At 42.8% G+C, this 19,221-nt stretch overlaps 1 protein-coding gene across 3 annotated transcripts in view; it reads right to left on the bottom strand.

Moving 5' to 3' along the window:
• The window catches only part of ATF6 (activating transcription factor 6), a 72,483-nt gene that overhangs the window by 10,590 nt on the left and 42,672 nt on the right, over positions 1-19,221 (bottom strand). For 2 of the 3 annotated variants that reach the window (XM_066191984.1, XM_066191985.1), the window contains exon 15: positions 7,294-7,378. In XM_066191984.1, the coding sequence (XP_066048081.1) occupies positions 7,294-7,378 (85 nt within the window). Of the gene's footprint in view, positions 1-1,289; positions 2,562-7,293; positions 7,379-19,221 lie in introns of those variants that run through there. The other variant, XM_066191986.1, reaches the window with a different exon arrangement.

Genomic DNA, 19,221 nt, shown 5'->3' with positions numbered 1-19,221 from the left:
CATCTGGGGCTGGCAGTCATTTCTTCATCCACATTCACCCAGAAGGTGTTTGTGCTGGAGAGGGATACGACACAGCCTCTTCGTCTGGAGCTACTACAGACTCAGGCAGGATGGAGGGAGATGATTTACGTAATGCAGTGGGGAATGAGCAAAAATGTCCTTCAGGAGCTCAGGATGTGTTTTTCAAATACTTTCCAAGCCCAGAAGCTGCCCAGGAAGCACAGCAGGAAGCACCAGGGGTGAGGTGGGCTGTATGAAGAGGTGAGGGAAGTGCAGCCTGGAGGGCAGACCCAGGATATCTGAGGAGCAAGGAAAAGCCCCCCAGCCCTGCTGGCAGAAATCTCCTTAGAGACTGACCCAAACACTCAAACAGGCCCTCTTAGACTGCTGTGTTTTCATCAGTCTCTAGGTTTACTCCAGTGATATCCTCAAGACAGAACTCATAAATGTGAACCTCCTCTACCAGCTCTATTGCAGCTTTTCATGTTTTTATGGGGTGAGCTCATTATGGATAATTATGCTCAGATCATTGCAGAAATAAAGAGCTACCAGAGTTGGTCCATGTATCACAAACATAAAACTGTTGGCCACCTATAATTTCACATCAAGAGGAATTATATAATCTTGAATTTACAACATTTGAAGATAATATTAAGGCGGATTGGTTGGGCTGAAGGCTAGAACCACAACATAGCACAATGTAGCCAGGATGGCAACAGGAACCTCACAGAGGGGGGTGAAAGTAACCTCTTTGCTTTGCAGCACAGTTCTCAGCACAGCTATCTGTTAACCTCGAAAGAGCACAGCAGCACCAGCATCCAGGGCTAAGAAACATCCAGGAGACACATACACACTCAGTTCAAACCAACTCTGCAACTCCACACTGGCATCCATGCTGCCAGCCTATGGCACGGGCTTCTTTTTAATTATACTTCGTGAATTTTACAGAAGTGTGTCATTCCTACAGAAAAACAAATCTGCTATAATAACTCGACTCTGGCACTGGAAATACTAAGTATGAAGCCCAATTAATTTATGACTAATTCTTGCCCCCCTGGTGAACGGCGCGTTCCCATCAAAATGCCATCTGCAGCACCCACCCTGTCTGCATGGGGAGCACCAGGCACGCTGGGGCTTTGCCTGCTCTAGAAAAATCCATGAGATACTTACTCTTTTCTGTAATAATTAAGGGGCAAAAGGCACTTAAGATCTTCTGAAATAACCTTCCGGTTATTTCAAATGCATAAAAATAGATTACTCATTTAGGTAAACAGCTCGTTATGAAAAGTCATTAGGGAATAAGCCTTCATGATTTCATTTCTTGATCGTTCCCTGTCTAAATAAATAAACATGAACTCAAGTGACATAGATTCCATTACTTTTGTGCACAGATTCTTGAATGACTGCTTTCATACTTTTTTGAATAATTTAATCTCCTTTTTGTCAAAGACAACATATTAACAAACATGGCTGGGGAGAGCAAAGTGTTTCAAAGGTAACAAAAGGTCTTGAGAACTTCAATTTAAGATTTAATCTAGGGAGTGATCAATTTTAATTCAAAGAGATGTAGCAAGGTTTGAGGGAATATTGTGTTCTGACAAAGTGCACTTCTACACGACTTTGAGAACAGAAACGCGAATAGCAGCATCTTACAAGACGACTAAAATCTGTTGTTAAAATATGTTCTGCCATTGTTTCAATCCTGACCTCTGCAGCACAGCCTTACACGAGCATGGGAGCAGAAGTACATCTCTGACATCGGCAAATGCTCCTAATTACAGGAAAACCACAGTAAATGCTGCTTGTCCACGGCTGCACACAGGACACTGTAGGCTCTCCCTCTGTCCCAGCCCAGGCTCAGGAATCAGCTGTTGCAGTGAGGTCTAATCACAGCTTTGATTCTTCCCTAGTCAGACTTCACCAAACAACTTTTATTCCTCAAGTGGCAGCTCAAGAAGCAAAAGAATGACAATTCCAAAACGACTGGAATGACAGCACTGGGAGACGTTCTCAGGTGTATTTCTCTACATCCTGTTCAGAGAACCTGACGGACTTGACTTCCCCAAAACACCTTAGCAGCCACCCTTCTTTCATCTCACATCCAGGTTCTAATCCCATGTACACTTCCAGAGCTTTCTGGTCACACACTACAGCTTGTAAGGCTGTGCTGAGTTCTCAGCACTTTCTGCTAAATGCAGATAAAAAGCAGAAACACTGAGGGAAGTATCTCTATTGCTCATGCTTATGCAGCAAAGAGATGTGTCCTCTATATTTGGTAGGGTGGCATGAGCTTCCCAGCCTGGTGCAAAGGACAGCAGCTGGGAGAGGCAGCCACAGGCACCACGACTTGGCTTTTAGGCACAGGGAGAACAAGGGAAGACAACAGCTATGGATAGCGGGGACCATCGCCCTCCTGGAAACTGTTCTGAAGCTATCCAAAGCCAGAGAGAGGCTTCCCAAAATGTCAAGCTGTAACCTTTGGGGAAGGGAGTTGCTGTTCAGTCAGATATGTATTGCTTTAGATCTTCCTCAATGACCGACTTTGAATTCTGTTTCTTGCTCTGAAAAAAGGAAACAGCATCTTTTATTTGCTTGACCCTGAAAGGCAGAGGAAGTTGAAGACTTTATTTATTCAACCCTAAGACATGGGAACTTACAGACCATTGTCACTCCCTAAAGAGCTTTTGTTTTTATTTTCCTCCTCAGCCTGAGTTCTCTTTGCCTTACAGATTTTTCACAGTTTGCTACCAGCCAGGGACATCTGTGACTTGCTTGCACATGGCTGTCATTTGAAAGGAGATTCTTTGTAGCTGCATGCAAATAATCACGCTGCTTGATGGCAAAAATCACTCCTGTTTTGATCAAAAATCCTTACCACTAGATTTGTTTTCCACCCTTTTAATTAGCATGTGTATTATTTCAGTGCACTTTTGAAGTCTGTTACATCAGTATGATGATGGATGGCAAGAAGGAAAGCTGATGGAACTGGTCACAAATCAAAAGTTGGCCAACACAACAGAGCACGTGGACTCTGCTGAAGCCATCATTCCATTCCTGCCTTTGGAAGATTATTTTGCTGTTGGATTTCATGACAAAAAGCAACCCTTAGGAGAAGAGGGCTCCTTCTGAACCCAGAAACACAGAGGTTATCAAGGGTCAGGCACACAAACAGCTATCTCAAAGGCAGACTGAAGACAAGCCCCGCTGGGCTACATCAGACTAAGGACCTATCCAGAATATTTGCAAAAAATTCAAAACTCTCTCTGTACACAGCTGCTAATTCCAAGAAAATGAGCCTTAGATTTCATCAGGGGTTTTCTCATCAGGTCTCTCCCTTATGTTTTGGCCTAGAGCGCAGACACCAACCCTCAGTATGGAAGGGCTTTCACATATAGGAAAGCGTTTGCACAGGGATCCTAAGAAGAAAAAAGGCCTTTTTGGTCTTTGTGCTGCTGCTAAGGCTACCAATATTGCTGGTGAGCGCACACATGCACAGACACTTACAGCTTCTCCTACCAAGAGCAAATGCAAGCTGTTAGAGTCCCTCACCTAATCTCAGGGAGAACTGCATTCCTGAAAGGGGCTTCTTGGGCCAAACATTGAAGTGGCTCTCTGGCACTGCCCCCACTCCTGTGTGCTGCACAGAGCAGTCCTGCTGGGCTGTGCTGGGCTGCAGAGCTGCAGGCATGCTGCAGACACAGAAGGCATGTGCTCAGGGTGGGGAGAGTGGCTCAGATATGCTGTTCTCTATAGATTACTTGGATCCAAAGATCCATGTTGTAACCCACTGCAGTTAAATAAATAGAGGGCTAATGGCAGACGGTTTAATTTAAACGTCAAGAAAGGCACTGCCTATACGTCAATTTGGAATTGGTGTAATGAGCCAACAACATTCTGAATTACCATAAAAGCAAATTTAGGAATGAAACATACTGGAGACTCAACTGGTCTCAAGTGCATAGTTAGATTTCTAAAATAATAGCTGCAATCCAGCACAACAAACATGAGTTGCTTGAAAACAAGTTTTACTGCAGATTGCAGTTTGTTTTCATTCCCATGAGAAACTGCAAGATATTTCTTCTTGGAGTAACTCCTCAGGAAGGCGTACCAATGGTGCCTCCAAAACCACGCAGACTGGGACTAGGACTCCCCAGTTCTGCTTTTTTACGTCCAGGCTTAGCAATGCTGAGGTCCTCAGGTACCACCAGGCAGATTTTCTGTGAGTATTTGCATGCGTTCACAAATGCTGGGGCTTTGACACTGGGCAGAGGCAGGTCAGAACTGGGCATGGCTGGCTGCACGGGCCAAGGGAAGAGCTGTACCATGAGACAGCAGCAAGCAGGGACATGGCACAAGGGCAAAGGGCTGCCAGAGCATCAGGGGAGGCAGAAAAGGAAGAGCTGCCAGCAAGCATTGACTGTGAATGGAGGGATGGCCCAGCAAGCTTGGAAAGGGGCTATGACCAGAGGGGAAGAAGAAAAAGTGAGTAAGAGGTGGAGGATTAACGTATGCCAATGTACAACAAGTTCTTATACTGAAAAAAAAGGAAACATATTTAACATATGTTAACATATTAAACATATTTAAATAGGCAAATATGCTTCTGTGCACCTGCACAGTGAGGAACTGTTTCCATCCTAATGCTCTCGGAGGGGCATGGGTGATTCAGGCTGACCCTGAGAAGGAGGACAATGCACAGTGTTACAAGGCAATGGCTGTTTTTACTCTTTTCCAGCATAGAGCAACTGAATACTTGAAAGCAAATTTTTATCTGGAAAATTAATAACATACTGCTATTGCCTTGTGCAAGATCTTCTTTAAAACTCTCACCTTATTGACTGCACACACATGCATTTGCACACCAATCCCAAAGATTGTCTGTTGGCATTTGCCACTATCTCACAGCACAAGGACTGCCACTTTCCTCCCAGAAAAAACTCTTCAGGCTGTAACCTTGGCTCTGCTTTGTACACTGGTGAAAACCGCCAGATCAGTCTTGCAGAGCCATGTCAGGAACCACCACACAGAGCCATGTAGGACAGCAGTGGACAACTCATTCTACTCCGTACTCATCGTCCCTACCTCTTCTCTGTCTCTGCAGCCAGTGGTCGGAATGGCTCAAGCCAGCTAAAGGCAGTCTCTAGTGGTCCTCAGAAGGCACCAGAACATCAAAGTGGGACCAGAAGAGGGTGACTTTCCTGCTGGGAAAAGACTGTCCAAGTAGTTCAAAGGGTTGGTTCTCAACTGCCCTGTCAAGTATTTAATCTTTGGAAACAGTGTCATGGGTAAACTTTAGTACACAGAAAAAGATGCCGCAGAAGCAAATCATGAAGTTCTGAAAAAGCTTCAAAACAAAAACCTCTTCCCTTGCATTCCAGTCATCTCCTCTGCCAGGGCTGTAGCAGTAAAAAGGAAGGGCAAGGAAGTGGCAGTAGAAAAGGTTTCCCTTCTTAAACAGAGATCTGGCCGAGGAACAAGGAAAGAGGGGACAAACTCTTTCACTGGAAGTTTTGCCAGTTTCTCCAAAGGAGATCTGTCATTTTCCAGCAGCCAACTCTCTGCAGGTGCACAAAGAATTAAGGTGGGCTTAAAAGAACAGCAGACAGCTGGGTGGAAAGCTTTGCAGATCATCTCCAGTCCCCACAGAAGCAGAATAGGGTGGAGAAGCAATGTTCTCAAAGGACAGAAATGGGTTCTTCTGCAGGCAGGACATTTTAGGGAATAATTGCCTACAGGTTATCAACAGTCAAATTAAAAATCAAGCCAAGTTACCTACTGGCTCTTGTGTGTCTTGTAATGTTTTTCCTAACACTTGGCTGGGTGTCACAGAGGAATCCGTGTTTGATGCTGTTTTTCACTAATGCTATTCTTGTGTCTGATCTGTTTTGACATCTCTGCCCAAATCCCTGGACATTTTTTATTTATTTCCTGGATTATACTGATGTTCCAAAGAAAAATCCTGAAGAACTGATGAAAATATAATTTCACAATGTTTCATTATTTGTGGATAAATAATGTCACTGGATTCTGATGAATATTTTCCAAATTATATTTACTCCAACAAAGGAAAAGTTATTTCAAGTAAAAACAGGACTCAGTAAAATGTTAAGAAGAAATAATTTGTAATTCAGAAATAGTGTTTCTACTTCAGTGATAAAGTGCCCAGTTGCATGTGATAATTCAGGTCAGCCAGAAAAGGATTTTTGTAATAGACATAAAAAGGGAGTTTTAGGCAGATAAATGCCAAAAACAATTCTGATACGTCTAATAAAAAATTCCCCTAGGACAGCTGTACAGATTATCACACTCGACTGTACTGCATGGGAAAGTGTAACTATCAAAATACCGAAAGCCTGATTTTTTTTTCTTAGTTTATGGAAATTCGCATCAGCAGATAATGTTTTAGGCATGCTGGGATTTAACAATAACATTTGGGTTTATGATTCACACGTACTGTAAAACACAGATGTTTTAAAAAAGCATTATGTGCACAGTTGTTCAAAAAGTAAAGTTTACACTGCTCCAGGGTTCTCAATGCATTTGATGAGTGTGGCAGTGACCCTGTGTCCCCAACGTGTCCTAACTTGGCAATTCCTCACCATCTGAATTCATGATATATTTGTGCAGGTCGTGTCCTGTCTCTCATGTGGGACTGAAATGCTGACCCAGAACATTTCTGTGCACTGACAAGCCTGTGCCCCAGTGCAAAGCTGTTTTCTCTGCTGTCCTGCAGCATGGTAACATGATGATTATTAATCCTGACCAGGCAGTGCTGAGAGGTCCCACTCACACTGAGTGTTGTATAACAGTGTGGTAAACAGCTAAGGAGGGCCAGGGAAGGCAGTCAGCATCCTAAACAAACCAGCAAGGCCAAGGAATTTGCCCTGCTAAGCAGGCGTAGGAGGAACCCAAATGAGGAGATGAGGACAGCCTCCACGGGCTCTGTGAGACACCAAGTCAGAGAAGTTGAATCCCATTCATGTAACCCTTAATCAGCTGGGTACAAATCACCAGGAATGGACGACACCCTCCCGGCCCTTGAAGGAGCCAGGATGCCCAACTGCTGGCCAAGTCCCCACCTCTCCTCACAATCTGGCTGACCAAGCATGGGGGACTTGCCAGTACTCCAGCTCCAATGGGAACCGTGGCAACTAAACCCTAGTAATGATTAGTTTGACTTCTCTTGCAAAGCTGTATGACAAACATTTGGCCTAAGTGTGCTTTTCATGTACGAGTCAGGCACATCTCTTTGAAACTGTTCTCTTGTCATCCCCTTTCTTCTTTTGCACTTACCATTGATGTTTACAGCTGGCAGGACTATAGACATCTTTGGTCTCCTGGTCTTGTTATGTGTGGTGGCTGGCAGTAACAGGTGGTCCTGAAAAACAGCAGAAAAGATGCGATAAATCTACTCTCAAAGTAGAGAGCTGGGAAAATGCCTTCCCACTCTCTCTTAACTGGCATTCCACACTGAACTGTTTACAACAGCTCAGAAAATTCATATTGTTCAGGGAGTCTTCCAAAAGTCACAGCAATTGCTCATGCTGTGCAACCAAGAAGAAATCCCTACTGCATGCAGCAGAATATGAAAAACCCTTGACCATGTGGAAAGAGAAGGAAACTACTATTAAGCCCTCATTCAACAGAGTGCTTATGTATATGATTAAAGTTATTTAACTTGACTTCAATGATATTTAAACATGTGGTTAAGGACCTTGCTGAATTGAAGCTTTTACTTGCACGGCACACTTTCTATGTAAGTCATCTTGCTGTCCCTGTGAAGCTCTACACCACGTGCTTTGTGCAGCAGGACTGCACTGCTCAGAGCTGGGATGGGGTGTGAAACACGAGCTCTGCTGACAACACCTTCCAGGGAAGTTGGATGGCAAAGCAGTGCTTTAGTGTCTGATATCTCCCTGGCACTGCTGTAAGGCAGCAGTGCTCAAATAGACTGCCGTGGCTCTGACAATGGAAGCCGCATCTGCAGGAAACGCTCTGGATACAGGTCTGGCCAGCAAGGAGAAACACAGCTCCTCTTCAGGGTTCTTTTGCTGTTGCTGCTCAACTTGCAGCCTGGAAAAACATGGTTCTTCCCTTATCAACAGAACTTAAAAGCTCTGGTCCAGGCATCTCCCATATTATTAAGCCAGTCTGATGTTCTCCTTTCATGCTTTCCCATGTTTTTCCCATACAAACATCTCATACTTTTGGGCAAGGTTATCTTTTTTGTAAACTGAATTAGACTTCCTTTGGGATACATTAATTTATTAACGTCAGTGTAACTGTAATTTTGCCATTTTAAAATATAAACACTACAGTTTATATGCAAGATTTGGGGAATGGAGTTACACACCAAGTTAGATGTTAAATACATCAAGATATTCTGTAGATACATTGCAGAAGTATCACTTTCTTTCTCTTCCTTCCTATCAAAAATTTTACCCTGCAAAACACCAAATGACTGACCATGAGAAGAAAACATTACTTAAATAAATGTCTGCCAAAAACATCTCGGTACCAAATTACAAAACCACTCTGGTATAATTCTCAGATCACATATGTAATTCCCATTTTGCTTTTGAACTGCTTAAGATTAAGACAACATTCACTACGACAATGAACCGTGCATAAAAACTGTTCTTGAAACCCACCGTTCCCAAAGGAACGGGTCAAAGAAAAGATGCCCATTAAATTACATTTTGTAACAATGCCCTTGCCATGATTTGATTACTATTTTCAGTAGAGCTTAAAAAAATACTTATACTGTTTGGTTTTTTCTTTTTCAATGCTTCTGAGAGTCCATCATTACCTACCAAACCACAAGTATTGCACAGATGATCACCTCAGAGTCATTACAAGTAGCAACTGCTTTTTGCTAACCTATCTAAAGACTGGTTAATTAATTTATGCTGCCTTATAGTGGCACCTTTATTTATTATATGTATAAGCTGTATTAAGAGCTACCACAAGGACTTTACAGTTGCATTCAAACGTGCATTGGAGTTACTGCACAACCTCCCAGTGATTCAACAGCAACTCCGGAGAAAACAGACAAAGAAAGAGCTCTAAACCCAGACTGCCACCAGGAGCTAATGGATAAGATGCACACATTGTCAGGAAGCTGCCCATCTACAAAGACACAATTTATAAATCTGGAATTGGTGACATTTATCCATCTCTTTAATCAACTTTATCTTTCACATGCATTGTGGCAATGAGTGCAAACTTGCAAAGTTACCTAACTACCCTCATTCTTCACTGAAGTCAAAGGGTATGCTGTAGAATAACAGGTATTTTAAGCACGGTTAGCCACACACAACATTCTCAAGCCCAAAAGTCTTCAAGTAGTCCAAACCTTTTATTTGAAAGCAATACATAATTAATTCTATGCCACAGAAATGAGCGTACAGATTAGTGATTTGGAAGATATGAGACATTTGGAAGCACTGTTTGAATGCATTTCTAAAGTGTCCTGTGCCGTTCTGAAGGATGCTGAATTGCATCCCAGAGGGGGCTGGGAAACTATCACTCATCCCTAATTTTAAACTGTAGACAAAAAAAAAAACCAACCCCACCTAAATTAAAATACTGTTTGTGATATTAACACATGGCATAAAAATGAATATGAATAAAAGCAAATTTTGCAAGTCAGCATCTGGCTCAGGAGCATGAGTGTCAACCAGAGGCAGAATTAATCAGAACTATTACCCAACAACAGATGGCTTTGCCTTGGTGCAGGAGCTGCACTTAAGACGACAGTTTAAATAGATGAAGCAGACCTGAGACTGCTGGCAGAATGACTGGAAAAATATCAGCCTGGAAAGAGTATTTCAAATGAGACCCTTGCTTCAGCATTCTCATTTTGCTTTTGATCATCTCTGCAGTTCTGTGATCCTGAAGCCAGGTGAGATGGACAGACAGATAAAAATAGACACAGATACTAATAATCCAGACACGAACACGTTACCTTAATTTAGTAAGTATCAACAACACATGGAACTGCAATAAGGATTTTGGGGTTTCTTGCATATCAGATCACTGTTATCAGGGCTCTAGCAGGAATAAAGCCTTAGAGCCTCATGTATCTCTAACCTTAAAGCCAAACGGCAATTGAAATCCTGTTCCTGTGCTAGAATATTCCTAAAGTCCTGCTGCTCTTGCAGCTTCAGCCTCAATCTCACAACACGTGGTTTGGTATTCAAAGTCCCTCCTACCTAGATGCATGAAAATATGGAGACATTTTAACTTTCATTTTTTCATTAAAAGATTAGTCTTAACGCTCATAGTTTTAAGGACATAAAACATCATCACTGCATACCATGAGGTTTCATTAAACAGAAAGAAAAAATGCTAGGCATGGGCCTGTTTGATTTCATTTTGTTTCTTAAACTATCATCACTTCTAAGCTGGACTCTTGACTTTTAAATTAACAGAACTGGCAACATTGCTTGTCTTGGCTTTTGCAATGCATATCCCATCAGCCACAGAACCTCCCAGGGAGCAGCCCTGCACCTCCTCCATTCCTGCTTCATTTTCTGACAGAAACACAGAGAAATTAATCCTCACAGTATGCCCACGATGGAGGAAAATATTCCAGAGAATGTCTGGAGGAGAGGTTGCATGCATTTAGGGAAGGCCGCGTGACATGGACACAAAGGAGCGGATTTCCAGCCCTGCAAGGCTCTGCACTCTCAGCATGAGCTGTCTTTCCTCCTGTCCCAGCGGTTGCTATCTGTCAAATCAATTCCCCCAGATTTTTCTTACCTTCTTAGCTGTTGTACTTAGGTATGGATAAGTATTTTCCAAAAGGTTTTTCTGAGGTCTTAATTAAGGACATTTGATTGAGATGTGCTTTGTTAGAGCACATTTAGCACATCTGTCTGTGTGAATACTGCTGGTCATGCTGCTGCAGGGTGGGCCAAGCCTCGGACCCTTCCCAGCAGCTTGGAGCATGTACCCTGCAAAGTACAGATGTGATCCATGCAGGAGCCAAGGCTCCAGGAACACAGCCCCCACCCCACTTCCCACAAAGACTTTGTCAAGATGTCCCAACGAGCCCTGCTCTTCATTAAGAGATCTGTCTCTGACAAACCAAGAACAACCTTTTGCAAAAACAAGTGACATTTGTTGCTTTACAGCAATAAAAGCTCCGAGGAGACTGGATTAAAATACCAAAGGAAAACTTTAATGTGCTGTTCTGGTAATTCGCCTTGATGAGGAGATTTGATCTTTACCATTGCCTTGGAGACCAGCTCTGTGCAAGAATATTGCAACCAACAAAGGCAGTTGCCAGAGCAGAGGGGGCGACAGCAGCCAGGCGTGCCAAAGGGCACTCTGTCCAGCAGCGTCCCAAGGCTTCTTACAGCAAACAAACACTGGAGCTGGGCACTTTTTCATCTCTGTTTATGACTAAGAAGTCTCCCAGGGATTGTGTGCCTCAACTTCTTCCAGCCTGAATCTTCCCGCTGTGTTTCCAGGACCACACTACAGCTGCTGCTGACCCAGGCTGAGGAGCTCCCCACATCCAGGGAGGGGCCACTTTTCTTTAATGGCACAACTTCTGGCAGTGTTCAATACCTCCTGACAGCTTAAAACCTTATCTGTTCAGTCTGACCACACCTAGTGAGCGATCTCAAGATCAAGCAGATAGAAAACAAGTGCTTTTTTGATGATACAAAAATTGTGTATCAAATCCATGCACCATCTTTTGACCCTATTTTTTCTGAACGTCTTCAGGGATTTCCAGTCTGACACAACACTGGACCTTCTTTACAGGTATGTTTTTGACAATACAAAGACTGTGCAACAAAAATGTGCTCTTCCAGGCCCAAAATACTGCCTGCCACTTCAGAGACTGATTCAGAGTACAAATACTCCAAGGAGCTAGACTTCTTAAACCCCTGGGTTGACAGAGCCCCTGAGCCAGCTTTTTTCCCCACAAACCACAGATTTCACACTTTTTAAAAATTTCAGGATCACTGTTTCAGGCTTTTTGTTGTTGTCAGAGATGTGATGTGTCTGTCCTGTTCTCCTACACCGGCCACTGACCTGGCCCTGAGCAGCACCCCAGCCTTCGGCACACAACTCTTGCCCAAGAAATGGTACCTGAAAACTTAATTCTCAGGAATCCAGCTGGATTTCAGCAGCTCTCCAAATACAAAAGGAGGCTGTTTAGCAGGGAAGAGAACTCATCAGTGCACACTCAGAGCCAAGGGGCTGATCCTCATCTATGCCAGCAGTTTCCAACACTGCAAAGCACAGAGCACAGATCAGGATGTAAACGGGATCAGGCCTTGGCATTTCTGGTTTCCTCTGCCAGTTCAAAGAGGACGTGTATGAAAGTTTACAAATTTGTAGAGGAAATGGCTGGACAATTTCATTATTGATTCAGCTGGGGGATGGCAACCATATGGTGCTCTGAGGTTACACCACACTAGATGCAGCACTGGTCCATCTGAAAATGTCAGAAGTTCCTGAAACACTGCCTTTGCCATCAGTGGATGTTAAATAGGGCAGAAATGCAGAGGGGAGGCTGCCTCTGGAAACATTTCTGACCCTTATATCTGAAAAGCATGGAGATGGTTTTAAAAATAGAAAAAAATAAAGAGAAGAAACCAATTAAAACTTCTACACAAACTGTGACTCATAGCCACCACTCTTGCTCATTATGCCAGGAACTTAGTAAAGCTGACTTGTTTTTCAAGTTAACGTGTTGAGGGTTTTTGTTTTGGTTGGTTTCTTTTTTTTTTAAAGGTAGACCTTAGAAATCCAAGGAGATTTACCCACCTCATCATGGATCCTTACAGGGAATCCATGACATGAAGAGTATGGGAGCAGGTGAAAAATGGGATGATGACTGCAAGGAACCCACAGAAAGCCCACAATAAAGTATCATAAGCTATTAGCCTCTCTGCAGCAGCCCTTGGCAGCCCATACTGAGAGCAGCTTTACCACTTTAACAATTCTGTTTAACTTAATTTGGAGTTATACCAGTTCTACCTATGTAAACCTTGATGTTAGCCAGCACAAAATAACACAGTTTGAGTTTGCAGCACATTTAAAGATGAGAGTTTGTAATTGGGAATTCAATCCATAATCATAGCATCTAATTACTTTTCTAGGTTTTAAGCCTGTTTTGAGGGATGGGGAGAAGATGGCCCCAGAAAAAGAAAGTTCTAAAAAGCAGGGGAAATAGAGATTCTTTTTCTGCTTTCATTTTTGCCAAAATTGCTCCTTTTCACCCCAGTGCTGTTTCAAACCCAGTGTTTCTGTGCACAGGTGGTTTTTACAGCCTATACTTTGCATCCAGTGGTGGAATGAAGTGATGAGATATGATTTTTATTTAAGTGTTTTACCAGAAATAGCTCGATCCCACAGTCAATAAAATGTCCTCTAGTGTAAGATTACATCTTCCTGCCATTCCCAGACAAATTTTCATAAATAATACCTAACTTCACTTTGGAACAGCTTCTAGTCCCTGCCCCTGCAGAAGAACGAGTTCCTATCCAGTTTAGTTCCAATTTGAGAGACCTTTTAATGAAGAAGTCTTTAGTGCCTTTTATTGTAAATTGTGCTACTGCCAGATGTGATATGTCCTGGACTCCAAACCCAAACTAATTGGAAAGCATCTCATTGTGAGTCAAAAAGCACTGTGAAAATCCCAGAGACCTCAGAGGAATGGAAGATTCACTCTGTCACAAGCTTCCTTTGGAAGAGTTTCTCCCCCTCCCTCCAAAGGCAGCACTGCTGCTTGTCCATGAGCAGGGCTCAGCTTTGGAGAATTTTCACTGTGTAAAGGAGAACCAGCAGCAAAGGATCTCTCCTGGATTAAGAACTAGAAAGGTTATGGAGACTACTAAGGATAACAGAGACCTGCTGGGAACCGTGTTCTCTGCAGTTCACAAACACGCAAAATATTGTGGAGGTGCACAAAAGGCAGGGGTGAAGCAGGTATCATAGAAAGGTGAAAAATATTGATATACTGTTCAGTTTTTCTATTTTCATGGTTTATAATCCCTTTGTTCAACATACAAGACCGAAGAGGAGGAATTATGCCCTAAGATAACACTGAAATATGCTAGTAATTAGATACTTACAGACTCTACTCAGTGGGCCTCTGAGAAGGCACCACCTCCAGGAAGTGGAACATGAGCACGCTTCCAAAGACAGGCTCACTAACCTTCTGTCCTACTGAAACATCTATCTTCACCCTGTTAAAATGACACCAGAGCAGCAAAACTACCTGCTTCTCTCAAGCTCCCCATTCCTCTGCAAATCCCTCCTTCTGGAATTACCCAAGATGAACTTGCCTCATTTCTATCCCAGCTATTTCAGTATCATTTTTGACTTGCAAGACATCCAAAATAAGAGGCACTAAATACGATCATCCTTGCCCTGTGGATAGGGAATGCCCCAGGAAATCACAGTTGGCAGAAGTTTGAACGGGGCACACCGATGCCAGTCCAGTTGCGAGGGAGAACGAGGTAAAGGAACCCGATTTGGACTTTATTTCTCTCATAAATGTATTTTTCCTTGTAGTTTTGTCCTTTCTGATTTGAATAGGAAGGAAAAAGGCCATGTGAATGGCACAGGACAGAGACTGGACAGAAATCCTGTGAATTAAACTTGTCTGCAGAACTGCTCTGCAGGCCCAAAAGTAAAGAACAATGCATGCATTTGCTATGATGTAATTTTGGTTTGGCAGCAGATTAAAAAAAAATTCCTAAGCGCGAAGTAACAGGATGTGAGGGACAGAATTCTATGTTTAAGTGAACAGTTTTGGTTCAAATCGTATAGGAAGGTTCTAAAGGAGTTGAAAAGGCTTTGATAATTTGTGTGTGTGTTATTTGTGGAAATTATCTGAGTTAAAAAACAAACTGGAAAAGGTATGTCTAGCTGACTTAGTTCTGTGCCTCTGTGAAGGAAAAAGAATCCCAGCTTGTACTGGTGGAAAAGTTTCTCCATTATGTTTGATAAGGATCAGGTTTTCTTCTAAAGGCTCTCTCAATCTAACCAGCATCATAAAATTAAAAATGTTTGCTTCGAATTATTTGAAAATCATGTTTCTCTGCAATTTTCTGTCCTTCTCAGGGGCTACAGAAGCACAGAAATACAGTTCATCTGTAACTCCCAGCTGAGTCTGTCAACTGTCTTTGCAGATTTTACAAAGTTGTAAGACCCAAAAGCAATTAATTGTTTTATTACTCTTACCCATAAAAAGAAATGTCCCTCCTATAATTCACTGCAGCGGAGCTCTGCTTTTGCATAGCATCTGCAGGCTATTAGTTTTGCAACTGCAATCTGTAATTGCAAAAACATGTAATTTAGGTAGGGCATGTGAATCCAGTCCAGTAAAACCAAAGAGGATATAATCCAGATTCTTTGCTTCTCTCACAAAACATTAACCCGAAGTTTCTATACTTGTCAGCACGACCTCAGGTCTTCTACAGAAGACGAATCCTGGATTCCCAGAATTACTGCTCAGCTGGAGACTGCCCCAAAAAGCACACACAACCTCAACTGCAGAGGGGAATGCTCCTATCAGCAAACACCTTTTTTCTGCTGTTCTGCCTTTTGCAGCCCAGCCACATGAGCACAGAGCTAGCCAGTGCACAAAAACAGTGCAGGTCCATGGGCACACTCCTTGGAGTGGAGCATGATCTTTTTAGATCACATTCCCATGAAACAGAAGCTGCATGGCTAAAAAGAAATTGATGCCAGGCTTTCTCCAACTGCTGGCTCAACGTAACACTGCGGTTCTAAATCCATTTGCTAATACAGCTGTCCTCTGCTTTCTCTTCTAGCTGACTTCAAAGGACAGTGAAACACTAGAACACTTTGATCTCGCTTTGCGGTGAGATCTCCATCCTGAGAGCACTTCAGAGCCCACTTGACAATGACACAGCCAACTCACTCACTGTCAGCAACAGCCTTCCTCCACACAGGAGGCTGGACCAGAGGACTCTTCTAAGCAGCATTTCCAAGATCCATAAGGACATGGGCTAAAATGTGGAAGTCTGTCAAGATCATACCACCTTTTCCCTGACTTGCTGACCTCTCATGAAAAGACTGTAGGAGAAAGATGCTGATAGCACTCAGGGTTACAGATATATCAAAGACAGCCATCAGGGTTAAATACATGAGAAACATTTAGGAATAGCTACACAAGTCCAGGAAAGGTCACACAGCCTGTGACTGAACGCACTTCTGGCAGAACAATTTCATTTCAAAGCAGGAGAAAGGATGCTTTCTCACAAAGCAGAAATGCCCACACATGCAGGCAGCTGGGGATTCAAGAGAACTTTAAAATCCTAATCAGAAACAACTGTTAAGTAAAGACTGCAATCTTTTTTAAATCAAGGCAATTAATTTCATCACAGTGTATTCAGTCCTACAACATATACGGCACAAGAGCCAGTCCTGATCTGAAATTGCTGCCTTCTTGACTTCTACAGCAACAGAAAGAATTTAAACCTCCCATTCAAGCTCCACACTATGTAAAACAGCTGCAAGCCAAGAAATAGATCACCTGCAGTTGTCAATGCAGCAGATTCAGTATCTCAAGACAGCTCAGCTAAGGAAGCTGAGAGCCACAATTTGGACACAAGATGCAGGATTCAATCTGAACAGCAAGTTTTTTCAAGTGAATCCAAAAATGTTCCCATGCAAAGAAAAATTAAATATATTACTGGTGCCCAGGTGAATATACATTTAAAGCTTTGGGTAAAAATACTACTAGACTGCAAAACTTCATTTTACAGAAACTGTTAATTATACTAAAAAGCGTGCACAATACACACATTTGGCACAACAGGACCTAACTGTTCACCAAAATCTCAGGTGCAGATGCATTCTTGACTTGAAGACCTGGGATCTGTCTTAAAACATGCTTTAGCATCTGCAAAGAGAGCAAACATGTCCTTTGCAGCCAGGATATCAGGTACTGGATTCAGATCTGGTTTGTGGGAATAAAATGACAACTGCAGCTTACATCTCACAGTCATTGTGACTTTCTCCCTTTCCTGATCCATCCAGTCACCTGTGATTGTTGTCAACTTGCTGGAAATATATTCACTGGGAGGGGTAAACAAAGAAATTGAAAGCAAGGCTAATGACAAGAGAGAATAAAGTAAGTATACATTAAACTCAGATCAAACCCAGTGGAAGCCAAACTCAGGGTGCTCCTCTCTCCTTTCCCAGCTGGGACAGCCCCAGTTTGCTGCTGCTTGCCCTTGAGTGCCTGTCCTAGTTTCAACTGGGAGAGAATTATTTTTCCTCTTAGCAGCTGGCACAGTGCCTGTTTTGAATTTATGTTGATAACACACCAATTTTTTGGCTGTTGTTGAGTAGAGCTGACCCCAAAACAAGGATTTCTCTCTCTTCCAGTCAGCAGGTACACTGCTGGGAGCCTGGACAGCCAACCCAAACTGGACAAAGGTATATCCCACACCACACAATGTTGGGTCCAGTATACAAACTGGGGAGAACTGGCCAGGATTGCTTCTTGGGACAGGCTGGGCATCAGTCAGCAGGTGGTGAGCAAGTGTACCGCGCATCATTTGATCCTCTCCTCTCTCTCCTTTTCATTATAATTATTACCACTTTTATAATAATATTTGTTTTTTTTATCTTAATTATTAAACTGTTTTTATTTTACAAGGTGTACTTTTTTTTTTCCCCCCAGTTCTCCTTCCCAGGAGACAGGGCATGAACAAGTGGCTGCATGGTTCTTATTTACTGCATGGGGTTAACCCATGGTACTGCCCAAGAGCAGACAGTGCTTGATTCACATCTGCAGCCAGAGAGATGCTGCTTCTGAGAGCAAAGCAGATGTAGAGGAAATTGGCAACAAATCTTTCCTAATTGTGGAAGTTGCATCAGTTACACAGAAATACATCAGAGGACTGGAAAGTCTGGGTTAGAAGTGTTTGCTATCCCTCAAATTCTTGGAAAAAGCAACTGACCATGAGTTAAAGTTTCTGGGGATCTCCTCCTCCCTGCATCCTTTAGCCTCATATGCTCAGGGTACCTGAACCTCTCTCTAAACCTCTAAGAAGTTAACTCCTCTTCACTGAGATGGAGGTAATCACCTCCCAAGCAGCAGCAGCAAATTATATTTTAGGTCACCAGGATGACGGCCACAGGCAAAAAGCTGTTTTATAAACAGAGGTGGTACTTTTACTAAACTGCCTTTGACCTGGTTTTAAAAATATAGGTCCCATTTGCATTGTCAGTACCTGCTGGGTAAAGTGGCTTTGAAAGCACCTTTCTATGGAACCTAATGAATTGGGTGCTCTTTCTTCTCTACCCATCTGACATTTTCTCTCCTTTGACTTCACTGCTGAAAGCGGTTTCTCCCTCCTTCCAAATCATGCCAAAGTCGAATAAAAGAATACCTTTATATAATCACCCACAATGCAAATGCCACTGCCAACCCACAAGAACAGAGCAACATGGGATGTAAGGAAAGAAACACATGCAGATAACACAGAAATAAACACTCTTCTCAGGCAGCAGTCAGTTGCATTTTTGCCTGAACCCCCAGCTTTACCCAGAGCTCTGCAATGACTTCAGCTCAGAGCTGGGTGGGTCTCTGCACATCCTGGCCATCCAGCCATGGCAGCGAGGACAGGCAGAGTTCCTGGGCTGCCATGGCTGGACAGTGGTCTGGCACACTAAGGCCATGGCTGGGGCTCCAAAGCCAAGCTGCCTTCCGTTTCCCTCAAAATGCTGGTGCACAGACAACAAGGTTTTAATATCAGGATGCAGTGGGCTGAATCCAAATTTGATGGCAGCATTTTAAGCTGTGCAATGTGTTACATTACAGCTGCTTGTTGGAAAGATGTTTTTCATTCTGCAGATCCCGGGACATCTGTATGGCTAAGGATTCATCAACTATTAATAGCTTCTTCTAATTAAAGAGATATTCAACATAATAATGTTAAAGAAGTGATTGCCTCTGTTAGCAATAACCTCAGTTAAGAGTGTATGAAGATGAAGTTCCCTTTCTTTTTTTTTTTTCCTATTGGTTTGTATTTAGCCCAGCCCAATGGGCTTCCTCCTTTTCACATTTGTAGCTAAGTTTCACTTCTAAGTGTCACTTCTAAATCTCAATTCTGAGTCCAGATTTTTTGCCAAACGTCTGCTCTGTTTGAATTTCTAGTCCTGTTGTGGAAGACATAAATCTGTTCTTAGATATCATTTTATAAGGAAAAAAGGACC

Source organism: Chamaea fasciata, unplaced genomic scaffold (assembly GCF_029207755.1).
Source record: "Chamaea fasciata isolate MVZ Bird 193981 ecotype frontalis unplaced genomic scaffold, bChaFas1.0.hap1 SCAF_10, whole genome shotgun sequence".
Classification (NCBI taxonomy): Eukaryota; Metazoa; Chordata; class Aves; order Passeriformes; family Sylviidae; genus Chamaea; species Chamaea fasciata.
This window is presented reverse-complemented; position numbering and strand designations above follow the sequence as displayed.